The sequence below is a fragment of the Triticum aestivum genome, chromosome 7D, assembly GCF_018294505.1.
Source record: "Triticum aestivum cultivar Chinese Spring chromosome 7D, IWGSC CS RefSeq v2.1, whole genome shotgun sequence".
Taxonomy (NCBI): Eukaryota; Viridiplantae; Streptophyta; class Magnoliopsida; order Poales; family Poaceae; genus Triticum; species Triticum aestivum.
The window spans coordinates 20,266,232-20,280,336 of NC_057814.1; the positions used below are offsets into that span (position 1 = coordinate 20,266,232).

General features: G+C 45.3%; 1 protein-coding gene across 1 annotated transcript; it reads left to right on the forward strand.

The window, feature by feature from the left end:
* Positions 1-12,911: 12,911 nt before the first annotated feature.
* LOC123166160 (late embryogenesis abundant protein 6) lies at positions 12,912-13,607 on the forward strand. The gene has a single exon (XM_044583932.1). The coding sequence runs from the start codon at positions 12,973-12,975 to the stop codon at positions 13,234-13,236; it is 264 nt and encodes an 87-aa protein (XP_044439867.1). The 5' UTR covers positions 12,912-12,972; the 3' UTR covers positions 13,237-13,607.
* Positions 13,608-14,105: the final 498 nt, after the last annotated feature.

The window sequence follows — 14,105 nt, forward strand, 5'->3', positions numbered from 1 at the left end:
CTAATGGTCAAGCGGAGAGAGGCAATCAAGAGATTTTGAGAGGCATCAAGCCCCGGCTTATGGTTCCTTTGCAACAGATGCCGGGTTGTTGGGTGGAGGAGTTACCTTCTGTGTTATGGAGCATCAATACCACGCCCAACAGATCTACGGGTTACACGCCTTTTTTCATGGTTTATGGAGCAGAGGCGGTTCTCCCTAGTGACACCCGTCATGACTCGCCTTGTGTGGCGGCGTATGTTGAAGCTGACAATGAGAAGGCACGACAGGAAGCACTTGACCTGTTAGATGAGGAGCGTGACATTGCAGCAGCCCGTTCGGCGATTTATCAGCAGGATTTGCGGCGTTATCACAGCCGCCGGGTTAGAACCAGAACTTTTCAAGAAGGCGATCTGGTGCTCCGACTCATCCAGGATCAGACTGATATGCATAAGTTATCCCCGCCCTGGGAAGGACCTTTTGTCGTCAGCAAGAATTTGCATAACGGGTCATACTACCTTATAGATGTTCGAGAGCACAAAGACTCACGTAAATCAGAGGAGGAGACCCACCGACCGTGGAATATCGCTCATCTTCGGCCTTACTATACTTGAGCCACAGGCTCTGCTTATGTACATAGTTATGACAATGTATATATTATGATCAATATAATAAACCGGAGCCTCAGCTAAAGCGGGGTATCTGTTGTTTTTATTACATCATGTGTGGTTACTTGGGAGCTTCTGTTTATAAAGCGGAGTCCGATTTACCCCTTGATTCAGCTTATAAAGCCTTATATAAAAATCACTTGGGGGCTTGGTCGTATTCGAACCATGGCTACACCTCTTGATCGGCGCAAGGCCACCAGGAAAGTCACTTGGGGGCTTGGTTGTATTCGAACCATAGCTACACCTCTTGATCGGCTCAAAGCCAAAAGAAAATTACTTAAGGGCCAAAGAGAGTGTTGCAAAAGCACAACTCAAACATAGGCACCCACTGAGCACAGCTCAAAATATTGCTTGGGGATTCATTGCTTCGCAATGAACAAAGGATCTACACTTGTAATAGGCTATCAAGCCACGGCTTGGAAGCCAGGTGTATTCACCTAAAACCCCGGGTTATCCTGCCTTTTTAAGTAAGCCACTCCGTCCAGGTAAACCTGGTATGACCCGCAAAACTTTTGACAAGTCAATCTCATAGACCCTGAACTTGTCAAAGTTAAAACGACGATTGGTTAAAGATTGAGGTCCATCTTAAAAAGGCTTTGCAAAATGGTTTAACTCAGTGGCCTGGTAGCCCATGAAAAGCCTCGATTTTGGGCCTGGCAGCCCATGAAAAGCCTCGATTACAAGTTTTTATTTGCTTTTATTTGTCAAAGTTTTCTTGTTGGATAAGGTTTTGTCATAAACTGGTGTTTATTGACCCGGCTTGGCTTTCAACTGTGTTGTCAGTACATGATCAGTTATAATCCGGCGCTTATTGACCCGGTCTGGTTTCGACTAACAAGTTGCCAGTATTACATATGGGTAATCTGGTGTTTATTACAACCCGATACGGTTTTATCATAAACTGGCAAAATATGGAAGGGGTTATCAGTACTTCACATTGGGGTATCGCCCTTACTACACAAAAAGTTGGTACACCAACGATGTGATTCAATGTCACAGGGATCATTTATTTTCATACTTGATTATCTTTTTATAGCCTTGGTTATAAACCCTGGCTATATATTTGGGCATCATGACTCGTCCGGTGGTAAACCGCCAGGATACTTTCAACTTCTTGAGTGCAGGAACAGCTTAAAAAAACCACTACGGGCTATGAGCAGAGATAATATATCTTAAGCATGGCGGTTAAACAGTGTCAGGCAAAGTGAGTATGCACGATGGCATAGCAGACCAAGTGTTTAAACTAGCCTATTACAAGGCGCTTTGATGCCCAAAAGAATAATTTTTTTCAGCAAAGTGTCGCAGTATGTAGAAGGCTAAACCGGCCTCCGGTTCATGCGTCATCACCAGGCTGGCTTGAAGGCTGTGGATCATCCTGCACCGGTTCATCCTCCTCCTCTCCACCCAGTGGCTGGAAGTCAACGGTTGTCCAATCAATCCTAGTTAGAGCTTGGAATACAGCTTCATCGCTTATAAGTGTTGACGGTTCAACGTCTGGGGCATAGGTGTGCTTACGGATTGGCGGGATAAGATTTTGAGCATCAGGAATTGGGGCAGCAACCTGTTTGTTGTGGGCATCATAGCTCGCCTGATAGTATGAGAAGTCAGTTTCTTCAGCCAATTGTCAAGCCAGTGGACGCATTTCCCTAGTTATAGCTCAGAGGTCATCATTGTCAAATTCTGATCCGTCTTCTCTTAGGCTTGGATAGTCTTTACCCACATCCACCGGATCAAGATCAGGAATCCATGCTTGTTAGCGCGGTCAGAGCACCTGCCCTTGCAGCCGATCTTCTTAACTCTACAAACCGGGAAGGCAGCATTGACAACCTCTCTAAAGTTTCCTTGATTAAACTTGGAGGCGGCTTGTTATGAGAAGCAGTGCAGATGATCCGTTGCGTGCCGGTATATAATTGCTCTATAAGAGTATAGGTAGCCTTCAACTTCTTCTGCATGTCAGAGCCCAAATGAGTGATGCGAGTTCCTGCATCATTACAAACATCAGTAAACCGGCAACTTATGGGATAATACATGTTGACAACTTAAAAGTGAGGATGTTTACCAAACACAGCAGTGGTCATGGCGTTTATCTGCCGCTTTAAACCGGTCAGCTCTTCTGTCACTGGTTTAAGGGCTGCTTTTGCATCTTCAGCTCTCTTTTGCAAGGAAGTTTTCTCTATGTCCCGGTCCGCCCGCTCCTTATTGAAATTTTCTTTCAGCTTCTCCATGGCTGCTAAGTTACTAGTCAGCTCATCTTTTGCTTTGGAGGTTTCTGCTTGCTGGGACTTGATATTTTCTTGAACATTGGTGGTTTGAGCTTCCTTTTTGCTCAGCTCAGCCTGTAAGAGACATATATATGAGTTGGCAGCACATATTGGAAGTACCAAACACATAACCAGTTATACACTTGGTACTTGGGGGCTAATGCCTATTTGCTTGTTATCAGAAAATTTTATAAGTCCCAAGGTTAATACAAGTTTTATCCTTGGCACTTGGGGGCTAATGCATGTTTGCTCTAATTAAGGTTCCAACTTGAGTGGAAAAAGTTCAAACACAGAAATTCTATGATGATCCGGCTATACTTCTCTGATTCTAGCCAACTCATGAGGGCTACCCAGCTGATTTTCAATATAAGTACAAGGATAAAAGTCCCGGTTTACCCACTTTGACTAAACCGGCCCCTGGGGGCTACACAGGCGAAACTTTGAAAATTAATATTCTAAAGTCCCGGTTCATCTTCAAAAGATAAACCGGCTCTTGGGGGCTACAAAGGCACACTTGAAGCGTTATAAAGTCCCGGTTCAGATTGATATCATAAACCGGCCCTTGGGGGCTACTGGAGTTGATATTGGACAGAAGAGAAACAGTTATGTAGAGTTAAGCAGTAGTTACCTCATATCGTTCCTTCATCAAGTTAACTAAACCGGCTTCATACTCGCGGCTTGTATACAGACGGTTTAAAAAGCCAGAATGAATGTCTTGAGCGTTGTGGTGGGCGTAGCTTGATAAATCGGCACTCCACTTGCCTTTGTCCATAGCACAAAGCTCATCCTTGGCAGTATGCTTTGATAAAGCAACAGGATACCAGGGGCGGTGTGGCCAAAGCCAGTAATTATAACATCATCTGCCTTGTCATCCGCAGCCTTGACTGGGCTTGACGGTTTATCAGCGGTGCGGACCGGGCTTGACGGTTTATCAGTGGCTCGTACCGGGCTTGTCGCTTTATCAGCATGGCCCGTTGGATCAACCTCCATTTGTTCAACAAAGCCATAATCTTGTGGTGGCGGATCATCAAGCATGATGTCAGCATTGGTTTCTTCTGGCTCTGGAGTTTTTTCCGGTTCAATAACCACATTTTCGTCCGCCGGTTTATTTAACCGAGCCTTCTTACTGGGTCTAGGCTTGGCGCTGAGAAGAACAAACGTAAAGGTCAATGCATTGGATGAACATAGTATATGTTAAGGGTAAAGTTAGAGCATAACTCACCTCGAAACCGTCTTGAGGGTTGGAAGTTGTGTGGTCGTTGACTCGCCAGAGGACGAATGAGGTGTTCCCTGATATTTCGAATCAGATGGATTAAGAGGCTGTCGGAAACAACCCGCCTTGGGGCAAGAAATATCAGGAATATAAGAGACCTCTGATTGACGTTTCCGGACTGGAGTGTTTGGTAAACCGGCAGAGGTAACTACCTGGCTGTTGTGCCGGGTTGTGCGGCGGGCTTTGTGTTGCTGCATCTTCAAAAGAAAGTTTGGGTCCAAGTGAGCTAAGGGGTGAGAAAATTTTATTTTCCGGTTTGCTTGACGGATTTTCTGTGTTGGCAGAGGGTCTGAACTGGAAGAAAGGATAATTACCTCTGCATCATCAGCTTGGCTGCCTTCAGCGTCGTCCTGATAATAGTCATTGTCAATGAGGTGTATGAAAAAAGAACCAAGAGAGTCGAGTTCTACCTTTGAACCCGGATTAGCCAGGTCAGCATCAGCATTCGGTTCAGAAGGCTCAGTGGTCCTCTTCTTGGCAGGTTTTTTGGTAACCTTGGTCTTCGGGCGAGGTGTCTTTGCCGGTTTATCCTGTGGTTTTTTCTTCCAGAATGGGTCATCACCCTGTCAAAGATGGACAAAATTTTGAGACAGTATTTAACAAGGAGAAAGTTAAAGCAAAAAGTTATGTGATTCTTACAGTTGGCGGTTTATTGGAAACGCAGAAAGGACTCCAGTTTGGCTACAGATAGCTTCCGATTCATTCAATATTTTCTTAACAGCCTCAGTAACTTTAGCTTCTCTTAGCTGAATGTCGATATGTCATTGAGGGTCTTTTAAATACCCTGTGTACTCACACATTAAACCGGGGCGCCGGCTTAAAGGCAGAACGCTCCAGGTTATCCAGCAGCGAGCAAAATCAACACCTATTAAACCGTTCGCCATTTGACAGTTGTGGTGCGTAGTTGGATCTTTCCTTTGCAGTTAATCTTTGAGGAAAGGGATGTGTGTTGCTAAGACGATGAGTACGGTAACCCAGCAGAGGATTTTCATCAGTTGGAGATGTGCCTTTGCAATAAAACCAAGTATGATTCCAGTCCTTGGGGTGACTATGAAGCTTGGCGTGAGGGAAGCTGACATCTTTCCTCTTTTGAATAGCCATGCCGCCAAGTTCAGTGTTGGGTCCGTCTGTAAACTCTGTACGACGGTTTAAATAGAAGAAATCCCTAAACAGTTCAACTGTGGTCTCCTCTTGAAGATAAGCCTCGCAAAATACTTGGAAATGACAAACATTGGACATAGAGTTTGGCCCAATATCCTGAGGGTGGAGTTGGAAGCTAGCAAGTACATCTCGGAAGAATTTTGATCTAGGAGGACTAAACCCTCGGCTCAGGTGGTCAACAAACACGATTACTTCTCCATCCTTGGGTTCAGGAGGATTTTCTGGACTGGGGACCCTCCACTGGATAACTTCTTTCTTCGCTAAAGCGTCGGTGGCAACACAGCCTTCTAGTTGCTCTTCCGTAACCCCGGAAGGGACCCAGTTACGAGCATAAAATTGTTTTGCCATTTCAATGCAAAGCTGGAAAAGATTAATGTCGGTTTAAGATACATGACGGATAAGCACAAAGCGACGCAAAATCAGAAGCAGAAATAGAGGCCTATAAATATTGTTAAACCGGAGTCTGACATTTGTTAAACCGGAGTTTGATATTGGAGGAGTTACAAAGATAAATGAATTGGCGGTTTAAGAGGGGACTAATGGTACCTACCGGATTATCATTTTCTAAAAAGCTAAACCGCCGATATTGGTATGAAAGGTACAGATCTAAAATAGCTAATTAAGGGGAAAACATGTTTCACAGATTGGTATGATAAATCTAGATCTGCGGCATATCAGAAAACCGAAATATATTCAGATCTGAAGTACAGGTGCTTCAGCAGTTCATCAGATTCAGATGAGTTTTTCTACATGAAGGGGATGCTCTAATCAGGAAAAAGGAGACTATGACTACGACCGCACAAGAAATATCATATCCAAACTAGCCATTTATGATACTAAGAAAAACAGGGAAGAACGGCGTTGAAGCTTCAATGAACTCCGATGAACACCGAAACACTAAGGGTGGATCTGGAGTAAGGAAGGGGAAACTTACTGATGCTGATGGAATAGCGGAGGAGCGCCGCGTTCCCTGATACGATCAGGTTGATGCAGCGGCCAGAGTTGAAGACGAGGGCGAAGCTTGACGACGGCGGCTACGTGTGACGGTCAGGTCGGCGCAAGGAAGAATAAGAAAGACAAAGAGGCAAGGGGGAAATGAAAAGGGCCTCGAGATAAATGACAGGCGCGAGAATCGAGGAGCCCAAAAGTTGGATATGTGACAGAGTTGTTGCCTCGATCATCGGAAGCTCATTAATGAAGGTGATATATACCATTTTTAATAACAGGTGACGTCATGGCGGTTTATCATGATACTGGAAGATGACGTCATGGCGGTTTACAAGATTTACGCGAAGGTGCTGAAGGAAGAATTTTTCTCAAGTGTTGAAGATTGACATGAACCAGTTCAAATCAATCTGGGGCCTAATGTTGGGGATATTACTACTGGGTATAAACCGGCCAGTAGAGGCCGGGTTATCCCCATAATGAGTTATTTATATTTGAAGCCCATGAAGACAAGGAATGTGGCGCTTTACGAAGGCCCAGGGCCCAGAGGCGGGTTATAGCCTGTAGATATAAGCCGCCATATCGTATGTAACTTGTGTTGTAAGATAAGAAAGGTAGAAACTGAGCCGGACACGTTTATGAGCCGGCCTCGGGATTCTGTAAACCGTCGGGCGTCAACCTATGTATATAAAGGGACGACCCGGCGGCGGTTTAGGGGCAACAAACAACAACTCGAGAGCCAGGCATACTGAATTTGCTCCCTGGTCATCGAAACCCTAGCAATTCCACAACAACTGGACTAGGCCTTTACCTTCACCGCAAGGGGCCGAACCAGTATAAACTTTCCGCGTCCCTTGTCCCCTTTAACCCCTTTAAGCTAACCCGTCGCGATGGCTCCACGACTAAGTCCTTTCTCTAGGACATCGGCCGTGACAAAACCATGACAGGCACTCTTTGAGGTTCTTTATGTTGGATTGAGTATTATGAATCTGAAATTATCTGCTGTTATTTTAGTACGAACTCTTCGATAGATTGATCGGAAAGAATAGCTTCAAGGTGGTTTCGTACCCTGCAAATAATTTCTTCTTATGTTCTCCTCTAGATAGGAACTTTGGGGTGATTCTTCATCGCACTTTGAGGGATGGTTATATGATCCAATTATATTAGCATTGTTGAGGTATTGCACTAGCCAAAGTACGGACCCTAGGCCTCATTTTCAAGCATTGCAATACCGTTTGTGCTCACGTTTGTTACTTGCTACCTTGCTGTTCTTTATTGTTACTATTACAAAAATCAATATCTACCATCATTACTACACTTGTATCACCATCTCTTCGCCGAACTAGTGCACCTATACAAATTCCCATTGTATTTGGTGTGTTGGGGACACAAGAGACTTTTTATTATTTGGTTGCAGGGTTGTTTGAGAGAGACCATCTTCATCCTACGCCCCCCACGGATTGATAAACCTTAGGTCATCCACTTTAGGGAAAATTGCTACTGTCCTACAAAACTCTGCGCTTGGAGGCCCAACACAAGTCTACAAGAACAAGTTGCATAGTAGACATCAATTTCTCAATCCATCCCCTTTGTTCCCCCTCCCCCAAGCTCAAGAACGGGCATCCTCCATCGCCGTCTCTCCCTCCACCGAAGCCGCCATGGTTGTCGTCACCGGGAGGGGGGGCATCCTCGCATTATCTCTCCCATCACCCGAGTCGCCGTCTAATTATCGCCGCTCCCTTAGTTTGAGGCCATCAGTGTCGTTGGGCCCGTCATCGAAGTCGTCGTCACCCTCGCGTCCGCCGTCAAAGTTCGTGTCACTCTCGTGCTCGGTACATGTCCCCTGTGAAGGAAATATGCCCTAGAGGCAATAATAAAGTTATTATTTCTTTCCTTATTTCATATAAATGTTTATTATTCATGCTAGAATTGTATTAACCGGAAACTTAGTACATGTGTGAATACATAGACAAAACAACGTGTCCCTAGTATGCCTCTACTTGACTAGCTCGTTTATCAAAGATGGTTATGTTTCCTAACCATAGACATGTGTTGTCATTTGATGAATGAGATCACATCATTAGGAGAATGATGTGATGGACAAGACCCATTCGTTAGCTTAGCATTATGATCGTTACAGTTTCATTGCTACTGCTTTCTTCATGACTTATACATATTCCTCAAACTATGAAATTATGCAACTCCTGAATACCAGAGGAACACCTTGTGTGCTATCAAACGTCACAACATAACTGGGTGATTATAAAGATGCTCTATAGGAGTCTCCGATGGTGTTTGTTGAGTTGGCATAGATCGAGATTAGGATTTGTCACTCCGTGTATCGGAGAGGTATCTCTGGTCCCTCTCGGTAATGATCATCACTATAAGCCTTGCAAGGAATGTGACTAATGTGTTAGTTGCGGGATGGTACATTACGCAACGAGTAAAGAGACTTGACGGTAACGAGATTGAACTAGGTATGATGATACCGACGATCGAATCTCGGGCAAGTAACATACCGATGACAAAGGGAACAACGTATGTTGTTATGCGGTTTGACCGACAAAGATCTTCGTAGAATATGTAGGAGCCAATATGAACATCCAGGTTCCGCTATTGGTTATTGACCGGATATGTGTCTTGGTCATGTCTACATAGTTCTCGAACCCGTAGGGTCCGCATGCTTAATGTTCGATGACGATTTGTATTACGAGTTATGTGATTTGATGTACCTAAGTTTTTTTGGAGTCCCGGATGAGATCACGAACATGACGAGGAGTCTCGAAATGGTCGAGAGGTAAAGATTCTTATATTGGAAGGTTGCATTCAGACATCGGAATGGTTCTGAGTGATTCGGGCATTTTTCCGGAGTACCGGGAGGTTACCGGAACCCCCCGGGGAAAGACATGGGCCTTATGGGCCATAGGAGGGAGGCTAACCAGCCCTCAAGGGGCTGGTGCGCCCCCCACAAGGGAGGAGGCCGAATTGGACTTGGGAAGGGGGCGCCACCCCCTTTCCTTCTCCTACTCCCTCTCCTTCCCCTTTTCCCCCTCCGGTAGAAGGAAAAAAGGGTGGGGCCGAATCCTACTAGGACCGGAGTCCTAGTAGGACTCCCCTCTCCGTGGCGCCCCTTGTTGGCCGGCCTCCTCCTCCCCTCCTTTATATATGGGGGCAGGAGGCACCCCAAAGGCACAACAGACAATCTCTTAGCCGTGTGCGGTGCCCCCTCCACAGTTACACACCTCGGTCATATCGTCGTAGTGCTTAGGCGAAGCCCTGCGCCGGTAACTTCATCATCACCATCGCCACGCCTTCATGCTGACGGAACTCTACCTCGGCCTCAACTAGATCAAGAGTTCGAGGGACGTCATCGAGCTGAACGTGTGCTGAACACGGAGGTTCCGTACGTTCGGTGCTAGGATCGGTGGGATCGTGAAGACGTACGACTACATCAACTGCGCTGATATAACGCTTCCGCTTTCGGTCTACGAGGGTACATGGACACACTCTCCCGTCTCGTTGCTATGCATCTCCTAGATAGATCTTGCATGATCTATGGAATTTTTTTCAAATACCGCGTTCCCCAACACCATGTCCCTCTCTTCCCTCCCCTCCCCTTATCTGTTGTAGGTTAGAACGATGTCACATATTTACTTTAGGTCACAGAAATATTGTTTGTTCCTTGCACAAACACTAAAATTCTCTAATCTTACTAATCTGACAAGCTTCATATAAATAAATAAATACATTCGAAACAAAATTCTTTGAACCAAATAGTACATCTTAAGTTAAAAGAATGAAACATTGTCAAAACGAAAGTAGGACTAAGATGGTATGTGGAATCCATGTGTCACAAAAAGAAATAATGATTTGAGGTGGAGCAACAGGGTATCCATGTGTCTTGTTGCTATGTCATAGTGGGATACATGTGTTTTGTTGTTGTCCTTCAGATATTGCATGCATTCAAAATGAGTGTCAACATTTTGTCGAAATGTCGATTCATTTTCGTTTCGTCAAATTTATGGCACTCTATGTGACAACGTTTAGCGAAGTTCATGTCGGTTTTCTACCATCTTACAGTTCCTTATTCTTGTTTGTCAGTTTGAACACAACAAATGGAGTGCCCTTACTATTTCGAAACTAGGGGTTTGTGCGCCAATTATATTTGATTGGAGGCTGATTGCGTCTACTTCCCATTTTTTGAAGGCTTCAAATGGATGATGGTATATTTTTTATAAAAAATATTCCACATAATAAATCTGTAAGAATGTATTAAGGATTTTGCTAAGCAAGTGTAAATTCTGGTCTTGCTTCATTTTTCTTCTGTGCATCCCCAATTTTGCAAGACCTGACCTCCTAAGGAAGCGTAAGGTCTCCATGGATCAGGAGACTATCACCTTTGCCTACCTCGAGACCAAAGAGGGTTTCTCTTTCAAGACTATGATGCATAACCAAAAATATCAAACTTATTTTGGTTGTTCTAATTGGATGACATTTTCCAAAGCTTACAAATCTGTGGAAGGGATGGCTATCCACTTTGTTTTTGCAAATATTATGATTTGATCCTGGCATCTTGGTTGATTTGTAGAACATTCCAATCCTTCTGAGTGTAAGTCTCTCAAACATACTTGATAATTAAACCTTTGCATTAGTCAAAAAAGTTGCTAGTTATAACTAGTTAATCTTCCTGTTACATATTTTAGGACAACTTACTTGCTAGCGCAAAGAATAACCCGGAAGATAGTAGACAACACTTATTATATTGGTGGCACCACGCTTACTTGGGAGGAGAAGAGGTACCTCGTCTGCTTTGTTGATGGTATTGAGTGGCTTACAGGCACTGACAATGTCGGACAAAATGATGCACCATACGTGCCACTAGTGGGATCCTTGAACAAGACCAACATTCATAACTAATATCTGGTAAGAACTGTATTCACCTTCATCTTTTCCCTATACTCTTCGTAAATTAGATATAGTGCTTACTATGTTACTATTGTGGTCTTGCAATAGAAACTCCCAAGATGTGTTGTGCCTGAGGTCATGGATTGGAATGGTGAGATGACACTTATCTGCCATGACAAGACCAAGTTCAGGGACAGCTACTCGAGTGCAGCCCTATCAGATGAATGTGTCCTAGTTAATGGGTGGACGCAAATACTATAGGAGTGCAACCTGGAAACTAAAGCTAGGTGGACCTCTATGCTCCACCATGGGCATGAATGGGTTTTCCTATTCTTCACATCCATTATGAAAGGAGAGGACTAGCTAGTAGTTGTCAATGTCCTTTCGAGTCATAGTGCCTCTTGATTAGCGATCGTGTTTTAGGCTAAACCTAGCATGTACTGTCTAGGAATGATGAACATGTTCAGTCGTAAATTATGTGATGTTTATTCATGATACTAGTGGATAAGGTAGCAAAATGCATGCATGTAACAATGGATCTCAATGCATACTGCAATTTCTTATGGGTATCAATGTATTGTGTGCAAAATTTTGCCATGCCAGTAAAACAATGTCACGTAGTGTTATTCATTAATTTACCTGGGCAAACCTTTTAGTGGTGGGTGTTTAAAACAGCCTGCCGCTGATACAAACATTACCAATGGTGGGCATCACGTCCGACATTGATGACGTGTTAGCAGAGGTGGAAGATCAATGGCATGCACCCCTCGCCGCCACCCAACTTATTGGTGACCTTTTTGCGTCATCTCTGCTAGCTTATTTTGCAGTATTGTTTGAGTTTTTCTAGACCCGGGCTAAAAATTGTGATTGTGCACATGCATGTATGCTCGACCAAAACTATGTATTTTAGTAAAGTACAGTATTTTTTAACGACATTGAGCAAAGTACGTGGAATACCAAGTACGTTCTCCCTCAATTAGCGCCGTACGTCAAGGTACTTGATGTGGTGAATTTATTCTGAAGTGACTCCAGTCTTCCGTGAACGATGTGTGAGTACTCCCTCCTTTCCGGTTTATAGGGCTTATCTCAGAATTTTAGTTTTTCCATTTTATAAGCCTCAATTTGGTTGTTCCCCATCACATGTTCAGATTTCAAGGTGCATTAAGTCATCGCATGCAAGTATTAAGAGAAGATTGACCAATGCATGTATTTTATGCATGCATGTATTGCAATTAATACATTGATAAACATAATTATTTGAGAAAAACAAGAGCATTAATTGAGTATTTTTGCAAACTATAAAAAGTATTCCATCACTCACCATCTATCTTGGTTGTTGAGATTTTTAAATTGAGCTCTATAAACCGGAAAGAAGGGAGTATATGTGAAGCGCATTCCCCCGTCTGTATATAAAAGAAAAAACACGCATATTTAAACCAAGATGTTTCTAAAAGAATGTGACAAAATAATACTACGCGGAGTGTGAGAAATCCTACTTTTTTCCTTTTGCAGGTGACCGACATGAGATGCACCGTGCGGCCATGTGCCGATGTCGATCTCTATACATGCAGCGATGGTGATGGCCCAACCGCACATGGCCATCTGTCCGGCCGACATCACGTCCCTATCGGCCAACCTCCATTCACCCACGCGTCACGCAATGATTGCTCCAACTCAGCACCGCTCCGCCTACATAAACCCCACTCGAGCTCAACACCCGGGGATAAGAAGAGGAAGACCAAGAAGAAGCGGCAGCTAACCAAATCAAGATACTTCACCAAAGATGGAGCACGCCAAGGAGAAGATGAAGGACGGCGCGAGCGCGGCCAAGGCGAAGGCGTCCATCACGCAGGCCAAGGTGGCTGAGAAGGCCGAGGCGGCGACGGCGAGGTCGCACGACGAGCGGGAGCTGGCGCACGAGCGCGGCGCCGCCAAGGTCGCCGCCGCCGAGGCGCAGCTGCACCAGGACAAGGCCGCGCACCGCGAGGATGCCATGTCGCACCACATCCACAAGCACGGCGGCCACAAGCACGGCCACAGCCACTGATACGATGCGCGGGCTGACGGGCGGCGCCGTCGGTGACCATTGATACACACGCGGCGCTTGCCTGCACGTGCGAACGTCGTGTGTGATCTGGCTTGCCTGCCATGCATCCATGAGGATGTGATTTTCCCTGTTCTTTTCACTGCCGTACGTGCTGCGTGCGCGTGGCGTTCGTGTTTGTGTTGTGTCGATTTCGCACGTAAGTACGTCTGGCTTAATTATCTCGGAGATTATAAGACACAAGAGCTAGCTGCTTGCACGGATGCATGTGTGTGTTCCTTTCCTCTATTTATGTGTGTATCCAATTCCAAACCCCCTCAATTCAGAGGGACATAATTCTGAAAATCTGAAATAAAGGACTTTTGTTCTTGATATGTAAGAGCATCTACTGTCCGATCCGAGGCCCCATATCCGCCCCAAACGTCCAGCGGCGTTTCTGGTCACTGCCTGGATAAAAAACGACACCCAACTGGACTAGACAAACTCAGTCCAAACGTTTAGCCTAACGGGCAACCTCATACCCAACCCATATCTGGAATGGACATGTGACGGATCTGACGCGCCCGGTCGCCGCCTCCCCGTCGGATAAGCCCATCCATGACGTCCTCACCTTTGTCCCCAAAAATACTCCACCCGTACGGCAAACCCTCACTCTCTTGACCTCTCCGCTGCACTACCCATCTTCTCGCTCTCTCCTCTCCCCTCCACAATGGTCGGCAGCGAGTCCGACGCGATCAACTGGGCAGTGCTCGCCAGGGAGGACTCGAGCTCATCCGTGTTGTACGACGAGGAGCTCGCGCTTGGCATTGCGCTCCGCCACTTGTGGATGGATAGGGGCGGGAGCTCCTACTCGACGGCGTTGCCGGTGGCCC

What these genes read in the sequence shown, in the direction of transcription:
- LOC123166160 (XM_044583932.1), top strand. Translation starts at nt 12,973, where the DNA reads ATGGAGCACGCCAAGGAGAAGATGAAGGACGGCGCGAGCGCGGCCAAG.